Source organism: Odocoileus virginianus, chromosome 12 (genome assembly GCF_023699985.2).
Source record: "Odocoileus virginianus isolate 20LAN1187 ecotype Illinois chromosome 12, Ovbor_1.2, whole genome shotgun sequence".
In the NCBI taxonomy this organism is placed as follows: Eukaryota; Metazoa; Chordata; class Mammalia; order Artiodactyla; family Cervidae; genus Odocoileus; species Odocoileus virginianus.
This window is the reverse complement of record NC_069685.1, coordinates 48,647,154-48,669,827: the sequence shown is the minus strand read 5'-3', so window position 1 is coordinate 48,669,827 and position 22,674 is coordinate 48,647,154. Positions and strand designations below refer to the sequence as shown.

Here is a 22,674-nt window from a genome sequence, read left to right as displayed (position 1 = left end):
CACTCGTGCAGATGGAACATTCATGGGTGGCATGTTCGAAATCACACTCAATACCCACTTCAAATGGGAACACGCAGGGGTATGGCCATGCAGCTAAAGGGGCCAGAGGAGACAGGCCAGCCCCAGCGGTAGCCGCAGCAGACATTGCAAAGGCACAGCTCAAAAGGAAACCAGAAAAAAATCCAGTGCCTACGAGGGACACAAGTCGTCGGACAGGCTGCAGCGTGGGGTCATCTATTATCAGTCCAGCTGCTACCATGGGCATTATGGCTGTAAAGATCCTGGTCAGAAAGGTACAGATAGACACAGAGAAGATAAAAACAGGGGAGGTTGGGACTTCCCTGGTGGCCCAGCGGCTGAGACTTCGCCATCCCAATGCAAGGGGCCCCGGGTTTGACCCCTGGTCAGGAAACTAGATCCCACATGCTGCAACTAAGAGTTTGCATGCCTCCACTAAAGATCCCACATGCTGCAACAAAGACTCAGTGGAGCCAAATTTAAAAAAAAGGGGGGGTGAGGTGTGAAAAAGAAACACACTCCACAGACAGGTCAGCTGAGGGGTTTGCTTATGGTTTGAGTGGAACTGTGCTGTCCACCCACCACCCCGCCTCCACTCATATTTTGTAAAGTCCTAACTCATAGCTCAGAATGTGACCTTATTTAGAAATAGAACCCTTGCAGATGTAACTAGTTTTGGTGAGGTCATACCAGAGTAGGGTGGCCCCAGTCCAATACGACTGGTGTCCTTATAAAGGGGGACATGTGGGCACAGATATGCATACAGGAAGAAGGCCATGTGAAGATGGAGATGTTTGGGGTGACGCTTCTATGAGCGAACAAAGGCCAAAGATGGCCAGCAAACCACCAGGAGCTAGGAGAGAGGCATGGAGAAGATGATTCCTCATGACCCTTTGAAGGAACAGACCCTGCCGAACACCTTGATCTTGGACGTCTAGCTTCAAGAACTGTGAGACAATACATCTCTGTTGTTTAAGCCAGCTTGGTTTGTGGTACAGCAACCCTAGCAAACGAATAGCATGTGACAACCACCTAGGGAAGACAGGCTGGCCTTGAGGGCTGAAAACACAGGCCTGGGTGTGGAGAATGGTGGATCAAAACCTGCTGTGGGATTCAGTGGTGACATCTGTGGGTATCTTCCAGCCCATCTCCCCCAGCTGCCACAAGCTGCAGGCTCGGTACCCTGAAGGCAGCCAGGGGAGACCCAGGAGGGAAGATGAGGCAGCCAGGATGGGCTGGGCAGAAGACAGGCTGCACAACTGCTCCCCTGGATAAGCCAGAGTCTACTCAGCAAGCTCCGGGAGACAGTGAATGACAGGGAAGCTTGGCGTGCTACAGTCCGTGGGGTTGCAAAGAGTCAGGCACAACTTAGCCACTGAACAACAAACAACAGTGAATGCTCACAGGTTCCTTGTCTGGGCAAGGAAAATAAAGAAACTCTAACCACGTCTCCAGAACTTAATTTGAACAGCTTGGTCTTGTTTTTGTTTGTTTTTTGTTTGTTTGTTTGTTTTTAAAGAGGTTGGCTGGGGAAAAGATACAATATGATGATCTCAAATGAGGTTTGAGAATTCTGTGTCTGGATCACCTTTGATGCAATTCCCCAAAGTAGCTGGGAGCTGGCATCTCAGCAGAACCATCTGAACGACTTCTCATGGTGACAGTGAGGGGCTTCCCACTGAATGGGCCCAGTCCCCAGAGGCCAGGCTAGCGGGCATCATTAGCTTCTTGGCCATAAGGCTCTGCACTCACCTTTATGCTCTCTTTAGCATAACAGGGAGCCCTCAAAGACACAGCTGTTGTTTAGGGGATGGCCCAAGATATGCAGGCTAGGTATTTTGCCTGGACAGATGTTTGCCTGCTGAGAAATGCTGGACTTCATTTGGGGCCCAATCAGGGGCCAGACTGATGCATCAGGGCCTTGGGACACCTGGCGGGGAGGCAGGAGGGGGTTCTGGTTGAGCTACTCTCTGTGGGTCTCGCTGGGATCCCTGACATGGACAGCCCCTCTTCTCTCCCCATTCCAGGCTCCCTGCAGAAGCCACCTCCTCCAGAGGGACAGCCACTGCTATGAAAAAAGACTGGCTTGTTTTGGTCAAAAGTTATATCCTGGATACAATGTAGCTGGTTTCAAGCTCCCATCAGCCCCCGCCACCACCCCACCCTGCAACAATTATTTCTGGAAGACTCAAAGCAAATGAGATTCTAACAGTGGCATTCCAGGCAGTGCAATGGGCGGCTGTGAAGAAGTTATTTCTGGGCTGCAGTGAGCAGGGTGGCAGGTAGGAGGACAGGGAGAAGATTGCACCATTGTCACTACCGTTGGATACTCAGGTGACTGCCTGCTCCAAGGCCAGCTTTTCTGGTGTGTGAGGCCAGCTGTTCCGATTGCAGCTTCCCGGGCTGAGCTTTGTACCCACTGCCAGCTGCGTGCCTCCCTGGTCAGCCCCCTGCCTCCGCTCAGTAGCCCTGCGTGTGCCTGTCAGCCCGTGATGGAGAGCTGCGAGCAACACAAAGGGGGCGCTGGTGCCTGGTGTCCACTGGGGACAAGGGTGGAGCCACTCAGCCGCTCCCTCGTGACTTTCCCAGGCAGTGCCAGCCCAGACTCTCTGGCCAGCAGCTGCTCAATCACAAGCTATTCTTGGAACGTCCTCTGGGCACGCTGTTTGGAGAGGTGGCTGGAGTTTCTGGTTCCCTCGACCAGTTCAGCCCAGAAATGTAGATTCTGGAGTCTCTGGCTGGTGGTGCATTTGAGAGATAAGGGAACTGGGCAGTCAGCCCACAGCTGGTGACTCAGGAAGTGGGGGAGGTAAAGAAAAGGAGGGGTAGGGAGGCCGAATGAGGCGGTTGGGGCAAGCACAGGGCTGGGTGGCAAAAAAAGGCATGGGTTCCAATCCATCCCAACTTTGATCCTTCCCAGCAAGTGATCACAGTGAAGTCAATGGGCTTCTCTGGGCCTCAGTTTCCTCATCTGAGAAATGGGGCGAAACGTCCTAGCTCTGAATCTCCCGACAGGGCAGAACCTCCAAGGTATTAGATAGTTACTGCTTACTCATTGGTGGGTGGGGAAAGTGGTGGAAGGCAGGAAGCTGAGCTGGGGAAGAGCTGTGAGCTGCACTAAAAAGGCTGTGTCGGGACTTCCTGACATGCTGGACACTGGTCCAGTGGCTGAGACTCTATGCTCCCAATGTGGAGGGCCCCGGGTTCCATCCCTAAGTCAGGCAACTAGATCCCAAGTGCTGCACCTAAGACCTGCAGCAGCCAAGTAAATTTTTTTTAAAAAAGGTGTATGACTAATATTCCACAAAAGCCAGGACAAAGGGACCAGACAGACCCAGATGGGTGCCTGAGAGTGATGGATGGAGAGGGAGACAGGCGTGGAACCATCTTAAGAATGATCACTCCCTTGCCTGGTCCCCAGGGAAGATCCATTTCTGCCCCAGGCTCTGAGCTCGTGGTCACCCTGATGCAGCTTCTGGTCAGTGGCTGAGGCGGACAAAGGCGACCGCTGTCCTGTCTGGGCTGGTCAAAAGCCTTTTGTGCTGGTTTGATCTCCCACTTATCCCCTAGAAGACTGGGGCAGCCATGGGACTAGCCAACTGCACCCCGTGGAAGAGAGATTCTGAATTCTCTCTCCCTCTCGTCTGTCTCTGGCTCCCAGATTCCAGCTACTTCTCCAGCTGGGCTCAGAACCTCAGGTCTTGCTGAGCAACCAGAGGCCAAACTAAAGGGGAGATGGGGTTTGAGAACAGAGTCCTTTCCAGAACAATCTGGAAAAAAGAGGACCAGACACCACAGCCAACTCAGGTGTGGGTAGAAGAACTAGTAGAAAAAAAAGAGTGTTGGCAATTCTGATACCTTTCCTCTGGATTTTACCTAGTTTGAGATTTGCAAAGACCAACACTTAATTACCTGTTTTAAAAGGGGGCTGGAGTGGAAAACTAGAAAGTCAGAACAACACTGCTTCAGAAGGAAGCCTTAGAATCACATGTGACTTGGAATTCCAGTGCCGGAGATGCTGTAAATGTAGTAGTGGTGGAGCAGAGGTGATGGAAAGGTCTGACTGTTAAAGGCAAGGAACTGCTGAGGGAAGAAGATGCTGCTCTCTTGATCTTATCCTTCCCTTAGCCAAGGGAGGGACTATGTGAGCTCATAAACATTTTCTCTAGTTCCCCAGGATTTCAGCCAAAGCATGTAAGATCACTTCTGCTTGTCCTAGGGCTTCCGTGGTAGCTGAGATGGTAACGAATCTGCCTGCGATGCAGGAGACCCCGGTTTGATCCCTGAGTTTGGAAGATCCCCTGGAGAAGGGAATAGCTACTCACTCCAGTATTCTTGCCTGGAGAATTCCATGGACAGAAGAGCCTGGCAGTCCATGGGGTCGCAAAGAGTTGGACGTGACAGAGCGACTAATACTTTCACTTTTCACCTTCTGCTCATCCTTCCATGTAAGTGGGGCGGGAGGACAGATCAGGGCCTCAGCTAAAGGAATCCCACTTCTGACCAAGCACTGGATGGGGAATCTTAACCAAGGATACTGAGTTCATCAGAGAATCAAGACCAAAGGGCTCCTTCTCCCCAAAGATGAGGTTACAGTGGATGCTGGTTACTTCTGTCTGCTCAGCAAACTGATCTTGCCTGGGGTCTGTCCCTCCCTTAACTTCAGTCCGTGGGAACTGGATGGAGTTAAAGCTACTCCAAGCTTCAGGTGTGAGAATGAGACCAGACCAGACCTATGGATGCACTGCCCTGTGACTGGCTTAGGGGGTGGTCATGTGACCTGGTCAGAGCCAATGAATCTCAATTCTGTGACCCTGTGGGAAACTTTCTTTTCTCTGAAGTTTCATACCAGAAAGCAGAAGCCTGAGCTGATGGCAGCTGTACTGCCACCCAAGAATACAGCACACAGAAAGGAAAACCGCGGTAGAGGTAGAGGGAATGAGGCAAAGCCCCAATGACAAGGCCTGGATCCAGCTGAATCTAAGATGACCTGAAAATAGTTGCTTGACCAACAGTTCATCTTAAGTTACTTAGAGGTGCGTTTCAAGTGCCCTTGAAAGATTACAAACTAATACGTGGCCGACATGGTGTTGAGATCCAGAGGAGGCCTATCAATTAATAGTTCCAAGCTTCACCCCAGGAAATATTTATCCCTAAGCAGAACTGGGGACCACATCCCCTCCCAAATCCAGCAGATGGAGGGCGAAGCAAATAACATGTGAAGCTGGCCAAGAGCGGCTTGGAAGAAAACCAGATCTTTAACCTCACACTCTCGAGGGAGGCCAGCCTTTCCCAGGGCCCAACATTTGAACAAGTCATCCCTTTCTAAGGACAGAACAGAAACAAAAAACAACCCAGGGACTTCCCTGGTGGTCCAGTAACCACTGGACTTCTAATGTAGCAGGTGCAGGTTCGATCCCTGGCTGGGGACTAGGCCAAGAAACCAAAACATAAAAGAAGCAATATTGTAACAAATTCAATAATGACTTTTAAAATAGTCCATATGAAAAAAAAAATCATAAAAAAAAAAAGACTGCACTTCCAATGCAGCAGGTGTGGGCTCAATCCTTGGTCAGGGAACTAAGATCCTATACGCCGCCCAGCTCAATCAAAACCCAAAACCAAAACCTAATAAAACCAAACAAAAACTAAGAGCAGAAGGCCAGCAGTTACACACACTTTGCATTCCCTTCCCATCCCCCAACACTGAGGCTTAAGTCAATTCACAGGATAAGAACTAGTCGAGGATTTTCAAACATAAATGGGCTTTAAAGTTTGAGGCATCCAATTCCTCTCTCCAAGCACCCCAGCTAGTTTTCCAACCCATGCCACTTGCTTTTACAAAACTTCTACCAGGGTCTGTGTGGAAGAACTGAGGCCTCTTTTACAATAAGTTGTAAGGCTGAGAGCCAAGAAGACCCTCTTAGGGGTGAACAGGAGGCCACAAGACAACTGGGAGTGGAAGGCCCTCCTGCAGTTTAAAATGGGAGCTCTGGGCCAGGTGCCTGGGTTTGAACCCTGACTCTGCCTCTTATTAGCTGTATGATCCTGGGCAGGTGACTGACTTCAGTGCCTCAGTTTCCTTAATTGTAAAATGGGAATGACAATGCCCCCACCTCACAGGGCTACTGGAAAAGACCCTGATGCTGGGAAAGACTGAGGGCAGAAGGAGAAGGGGGCGACAGAGCATGAGATGGTTGGATGGCATCACTGACTCAATGGACATGAGTTTGAGCAAACACTGGAAGATAGTGAAGGACAGGGAAGCCTGGCATGCTGCAGTCCATGGGGGTCGCAAAAAGTTGGACATGACTAAGCGACTGAACAATAACACAGGGCTATGGTGAGGACTCAATCTGCCAGGACAGTACTGGACACCTAGTACATTCTTAGTAGATATTAGCACATAGTAGGTTCTTAGTAGATATTAGCTAATGAGACTAGAGCTTTAACCCTTTATCTGAAGGGTTGCAGGCGTCAGTGAACCAAAAACTGTTTGCAAAATTTCCTCCCCCGACCCCTCCAGGAAATGGTCTGCAGCCTCTCATCTGAGTCTCAAAGGAGTCTTGATGCGAGGATCCCTGAAGAAGCTTTAAGTCTAGCTGAGGGCAATGACTAGGTTGCTCTTTTTCTTGTGTGTTCCCCGCAGCAACCAGGCCCTACCTCTGCATGTATTATGCACCAATGAATACTTAATAGAGAGATGGAGGGACAGATAAAGTCGTCACAGAAAAGCATAGATAGGGTGGACCTGTGGCCATTCGGACATCTCAGAGCTGGGGTTTCAAGCCCTTAAGAGGCACAAACCTTCTCCACCACATAGTATTTGCTGTCTTCAGAGACATGCCCCACCTTATACACTCAAGCAAGCCCTGAGCGTCAGCCATAGGTCCTAGCCCTTTCCCGCCCCCTCAGCCTTCCCCAAACCTCCCTGCCCAGGGACCAACACCCACCCCCCTAGGAGGAACTCGGCCTTCAAGGTACAGAGGTGAAAGCCAAGTCAAGGGCTAGGCCCAAAGTGCCCCAGGGTTAGGTCCATCTTGGCGGGAGGTGGTTAGTGACAAGCCCTGGCCTGGAGCAGGTACCCAGGAGAAGTGAGAGGCCATGTGAACCACCAGCTCAGCCACCAATGAGCAGCTCCAGACAGCGGAAGCGCAGCACTTACAGTCGCTTGATCCCAGACTCAGGCTGGGGAGACATTCTCGGGTGGGCAATGGGTGGAGGTTGGGGTATTCGATTCTCCTCTTCGATTTCTTCACTGGAAGGAGTTGAGAGACATGAGATTAGAGAGTCAACAATTCCATGAAAGCTGGAATATTCCAATGGCACTGTCTGGTGGTCTGAGAGGGCACATACTTTTACAAGGGAGTGATAATAAGGGACCCAGGAGGACAACAGTGGCCTTTGCCCCACAAGCTCTCTGCCTAAGAGGCTGGCTTCTGGAATGGCCAGTTAAGAGGAAGGATATGTCCTGGAGGCAATGTACACAGGTGCCTGCAGGCCCTTTGGCCCAGTTGGCCACATGTGAGAAATTTCAGGAGGGTACCCACATCTCTATTTTAAGTTTACTTTGGAGAGTCTAGCCAAATAGAATTATTTCCTGTTCTTGACAAATGTTTCCTTGTCTCCATACCTTTGTGATTCATTCTGCCTGGAATATGCCACCCACAACATCTCCCATGTCTGAAAAGGACCCTGTCCTTTAGAGAAGACCCAGTTCAAATGCCACCTCCTCCATGAAGCCTTCCTGATTTCCACCCCATCCCCAAGCCAGAAGAGATTTGTCTCTTCTTCAAGCAGCCAATGCACACATTGTCATAAAACTTTCTCACGTGGCAGACTCACAGTAGGTTTTCAATAAGCATGTATGGCATTGTATTTTCTCTGATGTCTTATCTTCCCTACAAGGGCAGGGACCACATTGGTCCTTCCTTCTAGTTTTCAATGCAACAGGCACTTGTGCACCTACTCTGGGTAAGCTGCATCCTGAATGCTGGGAACTTAGTCATGAACAAGACAAGTAAGGTTTCTGGTGCCATGATGGTGCAGTCTGGTGTGGAAACAGACAATAAAACCAGCATGTTCCTGAACAGGAGAATGTGAGATAGTGAAAAAAGCTATGAAGAAAGTAAAACTGAGGGGGGTGTGGGACTTTCACACACTGCACTGGTGGTGCAGTGAGTAAGAATCCACCTGCCAGTGCAGGAGGACATGGGTTGACCCCTGGCCATGGAAGATTCCACATGCTGTGGAACAACTAAGCCCACATGAGGGCCTGAGAGCCAAAAGTACTGAAGCCTGTGCTCCACAGTGAGAAGCCTGAGCACCACAACGAGGAGTAGCCCCTGCTTGATGCAACTAGAGAAAGCCTGCACAAATCAATGACGACCCAGCGCAGCCGAAAAGAAAGCAAAACTGAGTAAGATGACAGACAGTGACTAGGACAGAGCACTCCCTTGAAGGGGTGGTGATGGTGAAGGAAGGCCTCTCTCAGGACGTGGCATCTGACCCAAACCCTGAGTGACCAGGAGCCAACTATGGGAAGAGTCATGGGGAATGTTTTTCCAGCTACAGGAGCAGCACGTGCAAAGGTTCTGAGGTTACCTGAATCGAGCAAGGTGTGTTTTGAGGAACCAATAGAAAGGCAATGTGTACAAAGCTGGGGCTTCCCAGGTGGCGCTAGTGGTAAAGAACCCACCTGCCATTGCAGGAAACATGAGACATGGGTTCTATCCCTGGGTCAGGAAGATCCCCTGCAGAAGGGAATGGCAACCCACTGCAGTATTCTTACCTGCAGAATCCCATGGATAGAGGAGCCTGGCAGGCTACAGTCCACAGGGTCACACAGAGTTGGACACGACTAAGCGACTAAGCACATGTACAAAGCTGAACGAGTATGAGGTGGCATGGTATGAGATAGTTGTTTAAGTCGGCGAAGTGCTGTGCATAGAACTTTCCAGGAGAATGAGAATGTTTTTCTTCACTGTTCAATATGGTGGCTGTCAGCCACAAGTGCTGATGGAACACTTGAAATGTGGTGAGTGCAACTGAGGAACTGAATTTTACATTTTACTTAAGTTTAATGTGTTTAAATAGCCACACATGGCTAGTGGCTACTGTATGTGCAAGGACTTCATTGACCACGGATGAACTAAGTGATCAAAAATATTAGGCTGGGTAGCTCCATCATCTCTGTTATTTTTTTTCCATTTTATCCCCCACCATCTCTTATCTGTAATTCCCAAATCCAAACAGCTCTAAAAACCAAAATTCATTTTTTTAAAGTCATTCATTTGGTGGCAAACTCTGAAATGAAACCTCGTGAGGCTGTTTATCATCTTGACTGTTCCTATTGATTCCGTGTGAATGTTCACATCTTTTGCTGCAAAAATATTCTTTTGTTTTACTTGGGGGGAGCTGCCCCAGAACTCACATATAATATAAGGTCATAAGGTAATACAGTATTTATAATATTCCTTTCTAACTGCTGGAAAAGTTCTGAATTATAAGAGGATCCTGAGCCTCAGAGTCTCAGAAAGGAATTCTGAGTTGGTATGTAAGTGCCTCAGGCCAGTGACGATCCCTACAACGAACACAGATGCAGTCCTCCTCTTCCAGGTGTGAACTTGTCCCTAAACTCCAAACCACCTCAGAATGGAGCCAGCCTGGGAGCTCAGTGGAACACTCACCTCTTGTAGTATGCCAGCTCTTCTTGCAACAAAAACACCTTGGACTTGAGCTCGTTCCTTTCATGTAGCACGTCCCGCAGCTCCTGCAGTGTGAACCGGGGGCGGTTAGGGTCCTTGAGATCCATGGCCACCTTCTCCGCCTCGGAGACACACTCTTCGCCGCCCAGCTCCGCCTGGAGGGGGCAGAGATGCTGCTAATGAATTCCTGGCCACAGCCACTAGCACCCACTCTGCATCCTGCCGGAGTCTGAATTTCCCACCCTTCCCGGGCCCTGAGCAGCTTGCCGAGGGCGCTATTTTAAGAACTTGCGGGCGGCCTCTGTTCACGTTCTGTGCAGTCAGCATTCGTCCTTCGGGAGAGCACAGCCAGTGGCCACCTGCACGCTCTTTGCCTTCTCAATACCCAGACCCACAATCCCATTGCCTCCCCAACTGACTCAGGGTTTTAATTACAAATAACATTAAAAGGTGTCAGAGAAGAAACTCAATGCTCCCTCAATGCCACCATCCTCTTAAGTCTGCCTGGTTTCCCTTTCCCATGTTCTTGCTTCATTTCTAACCAACTGGCACCGCATGCATACTCAGTCCTGTCTGACTCTTTGCGACCCCATGGACTCTAGCCTGCCAGGCTCTTCCGTCCATGGAATTACCCAGGCAAGAATACTGGAGTGGGTTGCCATTTCCTGCTCCAGGGGGTCTTCCTGTCCCGGGAATCAAACCCGAGTGTCTTATGTCTCCTGCATTGTGTCTCCTCCCGTGTCCACTGCGCCACCTGGGAAGCCCTTTCTAACGGAAGCTATTGCTAATGTGGCCAAAGTCGTTGGAATCAGATCCAATATGCCATTCTCTATTCCTTTTTCCTTTGATAAGAAGTCGTACACAGTTTCCTATTTGTTACTGGCCTCTGGTTAAGCCCACTCCTCCCCAGTGGTGGTGGGGACATTTCACTGGAGTTCAGTGGAAGCCCTGGTAAGGGTGGAGGTGGGAGGTTCACGTCACAGCTGACGCAGGGCATTTACTTCTCTTCCATGTGGGTCACACAGATGGATCCTAGTCTGCTAAGTTTCCAGACCCAAACCCCATACTCCTGCTCTCATACACAGCAAGGAGTTTGCCATTTTTTTTTTAAATTGTGATAAAATCCACTTAACATAAAATTTCCATTTTAAAATGCACAATTCAGGGATGTCCCTGGCAATCCAGTGGTTAAGCTTCTGCACTCTCAGTGCAGGGGGCCCAGGTTCAATCCCTGGTTGGAGAACTAAGATCCTACATACTACTTGGCATGGCCAAAAATTAAAAATAAAATTCAATACAAAAGAATCAAAACCCTATTAAAAATAAAATGCACAATTCCATGGTGTTAGATGGCACAGTGGTAAAGAATCTGCCTGCCAATGCAGGAGACTCAGGAAACAGATTCAATCCCTAGGTTGGGAAGGTCCCTTGGAGAAGGAAACAACAACCCACTCCAGTATTCTTGCCTGGAGAATTCCATGGAGAGAGGAGGCTGGCGGGCTACAGTCCATGGGGTCACAAAGAGTCGGACATGACTGAGTATGCACGCGTGTAGCACATTCATGGTGCAGTGCAATCACTTCTAACTAGTTTCAAAACATTTTCCAGAGGAAACTCCACACCCATCAGCAGTCCCCCTTCCCCCAGCCCCTGGCAACCACCATCTGCTTTCTGTTTCTCTATGGGTCTGCCTTTTTTGGTCATTTTCTAGAAATGGAATCATATAATATGTGGCTTTTGGTGACTGGTTTCTTTCACTCATGTTTTCAAGGTTCATCTACATTGTAGCCTGTGTCAGCACTTCATTCCTTTTCACCGCTAAGTAATATTCCACTGAGTGAAGAGACCACATTTTGTTTATCCTTTTATCTGCTGATGGACATCTGAGTTTTGTTTCTACCTTTCGGCTGCTGTGAACAATGCTGCCATGAACATCTGTATGTGAAGATTTGTTTGAACACTTCAGTTCCTCGGGGTATACATCTAGGAGTGGAATTGCTGGGTCATGTGGTGACTCTATGTTTAACTTCTGGAGTAACTGCCAAACTGTTTTCCACAGTGGCTGCCCCCTTTCACATTCCTGTAAGCAGTGTAGGAGGGGGTTGACATTCTCCACATCCTTGCCAACATTTTTTTCTTTTTTGATAGCAAGGAAGTTTTTGCAAGCTTTCCAGGTCCAAGCTGGCCATATCGGCAGGTGGCCCATACTCTACAGGCAGTGTACTGTTCCTGACAGCCTTGCATTGCCAATGTCCCACGATCGTCCAGAAGGAGTGGACAAAAAGTTTAGGACAACAGTGAGAAAGAGGGAAGAGACCGAGGGAAAGAGGGATTGAAATACAGAACTGGCTCCTCCCCCACCAAAACCCCACAGAAGCACAAGGAGAGAGGGACTCTAGCTTAGATGGGCCAGCTGGCTGAAGGGCCACAGGAGGCAGAGCTGAGATGCCTCACGTCCAAAGAGTCGGGGACGTGCTGTTCTGGGAGAGGACAGTTGAAAGGAGACACCACCCACCAGAGGAGATCAGGTGACACCAGAGCCACCCAGCAGGCGTGGGGCGGAAGCGGGTCTGAGCCGGAGTCAGCACCGAGCGGGGGGCAGCAGGGGAGGTGTCTGGAGGCAGCAGGAGACTGAAAGCTGACACACGCCGCCCACCCAAGCCGACTGGAGGGGCCTCTTCCTACCCAAGAGCTCAGGGAGGAAATGGAGGAATTAACATCCCAAGAAGGCACTCTACGGTGTTTACTGATGCCACACCTTCAAAGGACTGTGTTCTCAGGGCACATCTTCAGTGGGTTTGTTTTTGGCTGCACCACTGGCATGTGGGATCTTAGCTCCCCAACTAGGGATTGAACCTGTGCCCCTGGCATTGGAAGCATGGAGTCTTAACCACTGAACCACCAGGGAAGTCCATCTTCAGTGTTTAACTTCCTCTGCAGAGCCTCTGGGGCCGCTCCTTGGACCACCTGATGGCCATACATTCAGACAGTATCCTCTACACAAGATCATGTAGATCAAATGCTTAATACACAGCAGGCACTCACTAATGCCAGTTCTCTTCTCTCTCTGCCCAGGTTAACCACAGAGCATCCTTGGAGGTGAGTGTGTGTGTGTTAATTGCTCAGTTGTGTCCAACTCTTTGCAACCCCATGGACTGTAGCCTGCCAGGCTCCTCTGTCCATGGATTTTCCAGGCAAGAAGACAGGAGTGCGTTACCATTCCCTTCTCCAGGGGATCTTCCCAACCCAAGGAGCAAACCCAGGTCTAATATTCACTTAAATGACTGAGCAACAACTTTGTGCCTGCTGGTCACTGAGCTAATGAGACGAATCAAATAGGTGGAAGTGGAGGAAAGATATACACAAACAGAAATTTATAATATAATGAAAGGTGCAAGGACATCAATTCTGAGAAGGACCACAGAAGATGTTACTGCAGATGTGGTCTCTGTGCACAGGGTCTTGAGGGATGTGTAGGAGTTCACCAAGAACTCTGGGCCCACCCCAGTGGCCCCACTTCCATCCCACCCCCCTTTTATTTGATTCTGTGTTCTAAAACTCCTCTGAAGTAGTTGCCAATTGTTTTAGATCAGGAGATTTCACATTAAAGTTTGGGTTTAGGGCTTCCTTTTGGGAAAAAAAAAAATGGAAAACTAGGTCACATGGAGTCTACATGGCAACACCGGGCTGGTGCTGTGTAGCAGCTACGTCCTTTCATGTGCTATTTCCATGGCTGCACACTCACCTCCCCCTTTTCCTTCTCTGCCTAGATCCCATAGGTGTTAAAGGCTGTAGACCGAAATCTCAGGCTCACACACTCCCTTCCAGCCCCTCCCTTCCTCAAACAACCCAGGCTCTTACATTCACTGGGCAAGTCCCCTGCCTTGTTCTGTCTCTGGGAAGTGCCAGCTGACAGATGACCACATGCCTGGGGAAGACATAAAGCCCTTCAGGAAGGTTCCCAACCCCTCACTTTCCCAGAGGGCTCTGGGCAAGCTGCCTACTCCTTTCCGGGCCCGTGTTTCCCCATCGAGCCCTAAAAAACCCATTAATATTTCTAAGGGCTCTTCCCACCCCTACATCAGGGCATTCCTATGAATACAGGCTTTCAAGGTATGGGAGTTCCCTGCTCACCTCCATGGGTTGTCCTCACCCAAGACACCAAAGGGTTTGCTCAGAACCTGAGTTCTTTATCTCTGGTGAAAAGACAGCTCTTTTTTCAGAGGAGCAACCTGATCCCCTTAGAGCTTGAGAGATGCCGAGACAGGTGTGCAAAAAAAAAGTCCTGATTTCTGGGACTGCCACCTGGAAGTGCAGAAGAGGATGAGATTGGGGCTTGAGCTTTTCCGGAGGCCCCCAGGCACTGCTGCAGTGCCCTGGGCAGCCCAGTCCTCAAGAGACATGGCCCAGGCTCTTCCCAACATGGCAGTCGGGTCAGTCAGCAGCGAGCCTCCTAGACCTACCCCGTGAGGGACCACAGAGGTGGCTCGGGTTATCGCCGATTGTCTGTGGTCCCCTGAGGCTCTCTGGGCACAGCTTGAGGGAGATGCCGGAGGCCCCAGGTACTCCCCAGGGAGGCCCAGGAGACCAGCCGACAAGCAACGGGGCCAGTCCAGAGGCCTTAGGGAGGCAGTACCCTCCACCAGGGCCCTCCATCCTCAGGCCTGGCCCCCTGGGCGTGCTCCCCCCACCCCAGCACTGCCTGGGTCTAGCAAGATCACTTCCTGTGCTGCCAAGGCCCCTGGAACCCACTTCTGAGCAGCCCTGGCCCAGCAATGGGGAATGACTGTGCTCCAGGCTACCATGGATAAATTCAGCGCCCAAAACCCTGGTTCACAGGCCAGTCATCAGGCCCCTCTCTGCTTTGCCTGTAGACTTAACAACAAACAAACAACCAGAAACAGGTTCACAGGCTTAGAAAACGAACTTACAGTTACCAATGGGGGAAGGGGGAGGGGGAGGGATAGTTAGGGAGTTTGGGAGTTTCCCCCATATACACTCCACTGTATTTAAAATGGATAACCAACAAGGACCTACTGTGTAGCACAGGGAACTTTGCCTCCTGTCATGTGGCAGCCTGAATAGGAAGGGAGTTTGGGGGAGAATGGAGACACGTGTAGGTACGGCTAAGTCACTTTACTGCATACCTGACACTATCACAACATCGTTACTCAGCTATACTCCAATATAAAAAGTTAAAAACAAACAAAAAACCCCCCAACTTACTAAGAAATCAAGAGCTTAAAAGGCGGAGACACTGACATCAAGGAGGTACATTAAGTTTTCTCCCTGGTTTTACATAAAGGCCTTTAGACAAGAAGCCAACTTCATTTTCTTAAGGGTTTATATGTCCAGTTGTCAAAGGCAGGACAAACCACCAGTTAAACTATGAGAAGCTGGATGAACTGGAAAACATGCTGAGTAAGAAGGTAGTCAGGATCACATGGTGCACGAGTCCATTTCAACAAAATGTCCAGAAGAGGCAAATTCACAGAAACAGAAAGTAAACGAGTGGTTGCCAGGGGCTGGGGGGAGGAAGATGGGGAGTGACTGCTAATGCATAGGGGGTTTCTTTCTGGGCTGATGGAAATGTTCTAGATAGTGGTGATGATCACACAATAGAGTGAATATATTTAATACTAAAAACCACTGACCTGGGGACTTCCCGGGAAGTCCTGTGGATAAGACTTTACCCTTCTGGGACTTCCCTGGTGGTCCAGTGGCTAAGACCATGAGCTCCCAATGCAAGGGACCTGGGTTTGATCCCTGGTCAGGGAACTAGATCCCACATGCTGCAACTAAGACCCTGTACAGCCAAATAAATAAATATTATTATTATTTAACAACAAAAAAAGAAGACTTTGTGCTTCTAATGCAGCAGGTGCAGGTTTGATCTCTAGATGGGGAAGTAAGATTCCACATGACACGGCCAAAAAATAAAAAAAATTATCTGTACACTTTAAATGGCTGGATTGTATACCATGTGGATTACATCTCAATAAATGTTATAAAAATATACAAAGAGACCTGCCTACTAGAGATCACACTGAAATGACAGCGATAACATCTCAGAAATAATCATATGAATCAAGAGGCAATGTTAAGAACAGACTCCTCTAGGCATATACCCAGAGAAAACTATAATTCAGAAAGATACATGCACCCCAGTGTTCACTGCCACACTCTTTACAATAGCCAGGACACGGAAGCAACCTAAGTGTCCATCAACACAGGAATGGATAAAGAAGCTGTGATACATATATACAAAAGAATATTACTCAGCCATAAAAAGGAATGAAACAGGGTCATCTGTAGAGATGTAGATGGAACTAGAGTCTGTCATACAAAGTTAAGTAAGACAGAGAAAAACAAATATCGTATATTAGTGTATATATGTGGACTCTAGAAAAATGGTATAGATGATCTTATTCGTAAAGCAGAAATAGAGACACAGAGAACAAACGTGTGGACACCAAGGCGGAGGGGGTGGAGTTTGGGATGGATTGGGAAATTGGAATTGACATATATACACTATTGATACTATGTATAAAATAGATAAATAAGAACATACTGTGTAGCTCAATGCTCTGTGATGACCTAAATGGGAAGGAAATAAAAAAAGGGCGGGGGATACATGTATACATACAGCTGGTTCACTCTGCTGTACTGGAGAAACTAACACGATATTGTAAAGCAACTGTCTCCAGTAAGGGCTTCCCTGGTAGCTCAGCTGCTAAAGAATCCGCCTGCAATGCAGGAGACCTGGGTTCGACCCCTGGGTTGGGAAGATCCCCTGGAGGAGGGCATGGCAACCTACTCCAGTATTTTTGCCTGGAGAATCCACATGGACAGAGGAGCCTGGCGGGCTACAGTCCATGGGGTTGCAAAGAGCTGGACACAGCTGAGTGATTAAACACAGAACGGTACATACTCTGATAAAAAAAAAAAAAAGAATGGATTCCTCCCCGGCTCTGGATCCCTGCATAGCTCCCATCTTCCCTCACTGATCTGGTGCCAGGACTAACCATCACCCCAGCCTCACCCTGCACAGTCTCTAGTCTGGCTTATGCTGTTCCTCTTGACCCACATTCCATCCCTGGACATCCTACCCGGGCCACAGACCCTCCTCAAGGCCTTGAAGTCCTGCATGGCCCTCATCTCCACTCAGAATTCACTGTGCCCTCCTCTGATCACCACCTTCTATCCAGCAACGCTAAGTTTTTTTATATTGGAGTATAATTGCTTTACAATGTTGTGTTGATTTCTGCTGCACAATGACGTGAATCAGCTGTATGTATACATACAACCCCTCCCTCCTGGACCGCTCTGCCAGCATCCCCGTCCCACCCCTCTAGGCCATCACAGAGCACCGAGCTGAGCTCCCTGTCTATTCAGCAGCTTCCCACTAGCTGTCTGTCTTACACATGGGAGTGCATATATGTCAGTCCTAATCGCCCAATGTGTCCCACCCTCCCCTTCCTCCACCCTGTGTTGACATGTCTGTGCTCCACCTCTGTGTCTCTATTCTTGCCTTGGAGATAGGTTCATCTGTCCATTTTTCTAGATTCCATATATATGCATTAATATATGATATTAGTTTTCTCTTTCTGACTTAATTCACTCTGTATGACAGATTCTAGGTCCATCCATGTCTCTACAAATGACCCCATTTTGTTCCTTTTAGTGCCAGCCATGCTAACTTTTAGATCTACTGAATCAAGTCAAGTTCATGTCCCTCATTTGTCAGATAAGAACCTATTACCAAAGAGATGGACAGGCCCCAAGTCACATAGCAGCAGGTGATGAAGCCACCACTACCTGTAGCTTCCCTGTTTGAGTGACAAGCATCCTGAACGCCACTCAGCTCCAAGGGATGGTGTCAAGCCCCCAAAAGACACCCTGAGTTCAGGAACAGATGCTGCAGAGAAGCTTAGTGGGTTAGTCAAAACTGCTCCTGGATTTTATGCCTCTGTTTCTGCCCCACCTCCATGGAGCCAGAAAGGAAACTGAAACCTACCGGCAGCCAAGCCAAGGAGGTGTGTAGTGTCCTTGTCCGAAAGAGATCTGGAGCCGGGCTCAGAGTCTTGTGGCTAGGGGTGATGTCCTCAGGACCCAGGTTTGGACCAGCCAGAGACAGAACCTGAGCTCTCGTGGGGCTCAGGAGGCTGAAAGGTGGACCCAGGGGAGGTGGGAGGGAGTGACCACCCCAAGTTTCGCCTGCTGGCTCCTCCCCTCTGTCCCAAGGCTATTGACTTGGTCCAGTCCTCACCTTTCTTGCCTGGATTACTGCCAAGGGCTCCTGACAGCCATGGCTGCCATCGTCTCTTTGTTCAACTGTCCTCTATGTAAACTCAGAGCTGATCCTGTCACTCCCCTGCTGAAACCCCATGTAAGAATCCACATCCTTCTCTGCTCAGAGTTTTGTGTGTGGCATTCTCAACCCTGACTCTCTGACACGGACAACAGCCGTTGTTCTGCCTGGCCTGCACATCTCTGGTCTGAGTCATGGCAGTTTTCCTTTGGAGAAACTCCTCTTTCCTACTCTCCATGCATGCGGCTTAGACAGGCACCATCATGGGTAGTTACATGCTCAGATATGGACAACATGTATAATCTAGACCTCACATTGATTCAGGTGAGGTAACGAGAAGGTTCCTGAGACTTTTGCTGAGAATTTGAGAAAGAAGAAATTTCTTTCCACTGGGGTTGCAAAGCTGGTTGAGTACTAGAGGCCACTATATGGCAAGAGGCTGTTTGAGAATGACACCAACACAGAGAGAAGGACTGAAACAAATTCCTGCCAGCGTCATTAGGGCACCTGGAACCAGCTATACCTGAAGCCATCATTAACTCAAAGCTTTTAGTTACACAATCCCAAATTCCTTTTTTTAAAAAAAATCCTTGAACCATTTTAAGTTAAGCTTTTGTCACCTGTAGCCAAAAGAAGATTCTACTCCAGTTTCCCTTTCAAGACTTCTCTCTCTTCCTCCCTATCTGTATCTCAGAGGTTCTTGTCCTTCAAAGAACCTAGGAGTATATGGCCCAAATTCACAAGATACTTAATGACTCTGCTGGGACTTGAGCCAGCCTGATGGAAAGCTCCTCTATCTTTCCTCCCTCACCTGGAACCCAAGAGACCAGCACAGTGCCTGCAAACCGGAAAGTCAAAAAATATGTGCTGGAAGAAATGGGAAGCTCTGAGCTTTTTTCTAACAGTTTACTACATTTTTCTGAAACAGTATATCCATCCTCTACATCTGCCTATCAAAGTCTTAGCATTATTATCACTGACATTCAGCTGAAGCGACAGCTGGTCTGTGAAATTCCATGCCACCCCCATCAGGATTAACTGCCCCATCTCTATGTTCCTGGAATACCCCAGGGGCACAACTACGTGGGAGATACCTTTGGTGCCCTGGGTCACATACTGGGCCCACCCGGATTTCCGCTGCAGCTGTGGTGTGGTTCCATTCATGTGGACAGGGCCCCACCTCGAGCACCCACCAGATGTCTTTCCATTTAAAAAAATATATATTTACTTCATTTATTTATTTGGCTGCCCTGGGTGTTAGTTGCCACATGTGGGATCTTAGTTGCGGGAAGCAGGATCTAGTTCCCTGAGCAGGCATCAAACTCAGGCCCCCTGGATTAGAAGCTTGGAATCTTAGCCATTGGACTACTAGGGAAGTGTCCTGTCTTTCCATTTTTCCCCCAGTTTCTGCTCCACAAGTTCTGCCTGGGAGTATTTGGAGAGATAACACCTCTGGGAACCCTCCTCCCCTTAGTAATTGGGGACAGGCATTTGTAGATCATTGCTCTAAGACTTTTTCCTCCAGAAAGACTGTTCTGGGAGGAGGTCCCAGAGGGTCTGAGCTTCCCAATGGTGACCTCAATGACACACCCTCAAATTCCCTTTTCCTCCTTCCCTGTCTCAGTTCTCTGGTCTTTGCGATCCATCACCTCCTCAATTAACCTCCTGCCCACATTTCTCTTCTCAAGCTCTGCTTCGAGGGAACCCAGACTGAGACAACTTCTCAGTGCTAAGACAATCTCCTCCCACCTTGAGTGTAGCTGCTGGTGTCCAAGACTGTCTCCTGCACTGGGCTGTAAGCTCCTCAAACCTCCACAGCACCCAGCACAGTGCTTGCAGATAAAAGCCAAACTCCACTCTGTAGCACTGGCCCTGCCAACTTCTCTGACCTCATTCAGACCTTCTCCCTCCCTGTCAGCCTGCACACCAGCCATTCTGGCCTTCTTTTTTTTCTTGGCTGTGCCATGTGGTATGTGGGCTCTTAGTTCCCTGACCAGGGATTGAACCCTTGCCCCCTACATGTGAAGGGCAGAGTCCTGACCACTGACCACCAGGGAAGTCCCTCACCCTTGCTTTCTTATCCTTCCTTGACTGCACTGCAATTTCCCCTGCCACAGGGCCCTTGTACATGCCACCTCCCTTCACCTAGTTCACTCTCATTCTTTCCATCACCTCCTTGGGGAAGCCTTTATGACTCCCTCAGACTATCATGGTAATAATAGCAGCTAACACTCTAAATGAACTAACTCATTTAATTCTCATAATAGCAATCTGGGAGTAAGCACTCTTATTATTATTCCCTTTTTTTTGTTTGTTTGTTTTTTTGCCAAACCATGCAACTTGTAAGATCTCAGTTTCCCGACCAGGGATTGAACTCAGGCCACTGCAATGAAAGTGCCAAATCCTAACCACAAGGCCACCAGGGAACTCCCTAGTATCCCCATTTTAGACATGAGAAAACTGAGATGTGAAGAGGCTAAATAATTTTCGAAAGTCATGGCAGTAGTATGGAATAGGCTAGATGTGAACCAAAGCAGACTGGCTCTAGAGTCCGTGCAGTTGGGGCACTCTCGCACCATGGCTCTCCTTTAACATGAATCGCTGGCTTGCTTTTTGGGATATAGTTCACACACCATAAAATCCACTCTTTTGAAGTATAAAAATCAGAGTACATATTAATGCATTCAAGGCTGTGCAACTATCACCACTGTCTAATTCCAGAAACATTTCCATCACCCTCAAAAGAAACCCTGTACCTGTTAGAAGTCACACCTCATTTTCCCTTCTCCCAGTCTCTGCAACCATCAATCTTCTCTCTCTCTATGGATTTGCCTATTCTGGATATTTCAAACAAATGACTCATACAATATGTGGCCTTTTGTGTCTGACTACTTTCACTTAGCATGTTTTTGAGGTCCATCCAAATTGTAGCAAGTTTCAGTATTCCATTCCTTTTTATGGGTGAATACTATTCCATGATGTGGATAGACCATATTTTGTTTATCTAGTCACCAGCTGATGGACATGTAGGTGGTTTCCACCTTTTGGCTGTTGAGACTAGTGCTGCTATGAACATTTGTGTACAGGTCTTCCTAAAAATGTATTTATTTCTTTGGCTGTATTGGGTTTAGATGCAGCACATGGGCTTCTTTAGTTGTGGCACACGGGCTCTAGAGCATGCAGGCTCAGTAGTTGCAGCACACAGGTTTAGTTGCCCTGTGGCATGTGGAACCTTAGTCCCTGACCAGGGATCGAACCCTGCATTGTCTCCTGCATTGGAAGGCATTCTCCAACCACCAGACCACCAGGGAAATCCCTGTGTACAAGTCTTTAGGTGGACACATATCTTCAGTTTTCTTGGACATATACCTAGAAGTAGAATTGCTGGGTCATATAGTATATTAGGGCTTCTCAGGTGGCTCAGTGGGTAAAGAACCTGCCTGCAATTGCAGGAGAGGCAGGAAGCGCAGGTTTAATCCCTGGGTCAGAAAGATCACCTAGAGGAGGGCATGACAACCCACTCCAGTATTCTTGCCTGGAGAATCCCACGGACAGAAGATCCTGGTGGGCTACAGTCCATAGGGTTGCAGAGTCGGACACAACTGAAATGACAGAGCATGCATGCACACATGGTATGTTATGTGATAATCTGTCTAATGTCTGTCTCTCATACTGGTTGTAAGCCCCATGTGGACAGGAATCCATTTTATCCCCCATGCCTACAACATAGTCAATAATTATTTGAATGAATGAATGAACAGCAGATGCCCAGTAACCACCACCGAGCTGGATACCCTGGACTAGAATGCTGGGAGTCCTAGGTTCCAGGCCCAGCACTACCTCTGCCCAGCTGTGTGTCTCCCAGCCAGCAGCTGGCTCTCTCTGGGCCTCCCACTTCCCTCAAGTGTAATGGCAAAAGCAAGGCAGCCTGGCCCACCTTGAGCCAGCCTACAGAAGCCGGCTTGCCACTCACCACAGGCTCCTCCTCTCCATTTTGGTTGAGTCCGCCTTGCAGCCTCTCTCGCAGCTTCCCAAGTTCCGCCCGCAGGCTGCCCATCTCCTGCTCCTTGGTTTGCAGATCCGCCTCCAGTTCTACCTTCTGTTCAATCAGGGCCTTCCCTTGGGCCTCTACCACTGTGACACGATGCCGGAGGTCATGGTTGATCTTCATCAGCCGAGTCTGCTGCTGCTGCAGCTGTAGAGAGAGAAAGCCCACTGGATGAGGCTGCCACATACAGTAGCTCATGCTGTGCACTAAACAAGGGCAGACTGTCTACAGGCATGCCATTCATACTGCAGACGCTTTGACTTGCTTGAAATTTGTTCACATTCTTACAACTCTGTTGATGCCAGAGATGGGCAATTTATATATTTACTATGATAATTTTATGACAGGTGGAAGATAAGTATCTTGTTAGTATATGATGACAATATCCTAACAGATGGAAGTAACATGCTTTGAGAAAGGGGTGTCTTTTTCTAATTTAGGCAGAGACAAAGTATAGGTTCTTGGAGGGGCCGGGACAATGCTGGGGCATGAAAAGGGTGAGCTGGAGGAAGCTTCAGGGTTAGAAAAAGGCTGACCAGGCCCTGGAGCTTCCTCAGTATGTGTCAATAGTCAGGTCACTGGGCATTGCC

General features: G+C 48.8%; 1 protein-coding gene across 3 annotated transcripts in view; it reads right to left on the bottom strand.

The window, feature by feature from the left end:
• The window catches only part of RILPL1 (Rab interacting lysosomal protein like 1), a 42,290-nt gene that overhangs the window by 2,849 nt on the left and 16,767 nt on the right, over positions 1-22,674 (bottom strand). For 2 of the 3 annotated variants that reach the window (XM_020901322.2, XM_020901323.2), the window contains exons 4-6: positions 22,010-22,231; positions 9,708-9,880; positions 7,184-7,276 (exon numbers count right to left, since the gene is read on the bottom strand). In XM_020901322.2, the coding sequence (XP_020756981.2) occupies positions 7,184-7,276; positions 9,708-9,880; positions 22,010-22,231 (488 nt within the window). Of the gene's footprint in view, positions 1-193; positions 282-7,183; positions 7,277-9,707; positions 9,881-22,009; positions 22,232-22,674 lie in introns of all 3 variants that reach the window. The other variant, XM_020901324.2, reaches the window with a different exon arrangement.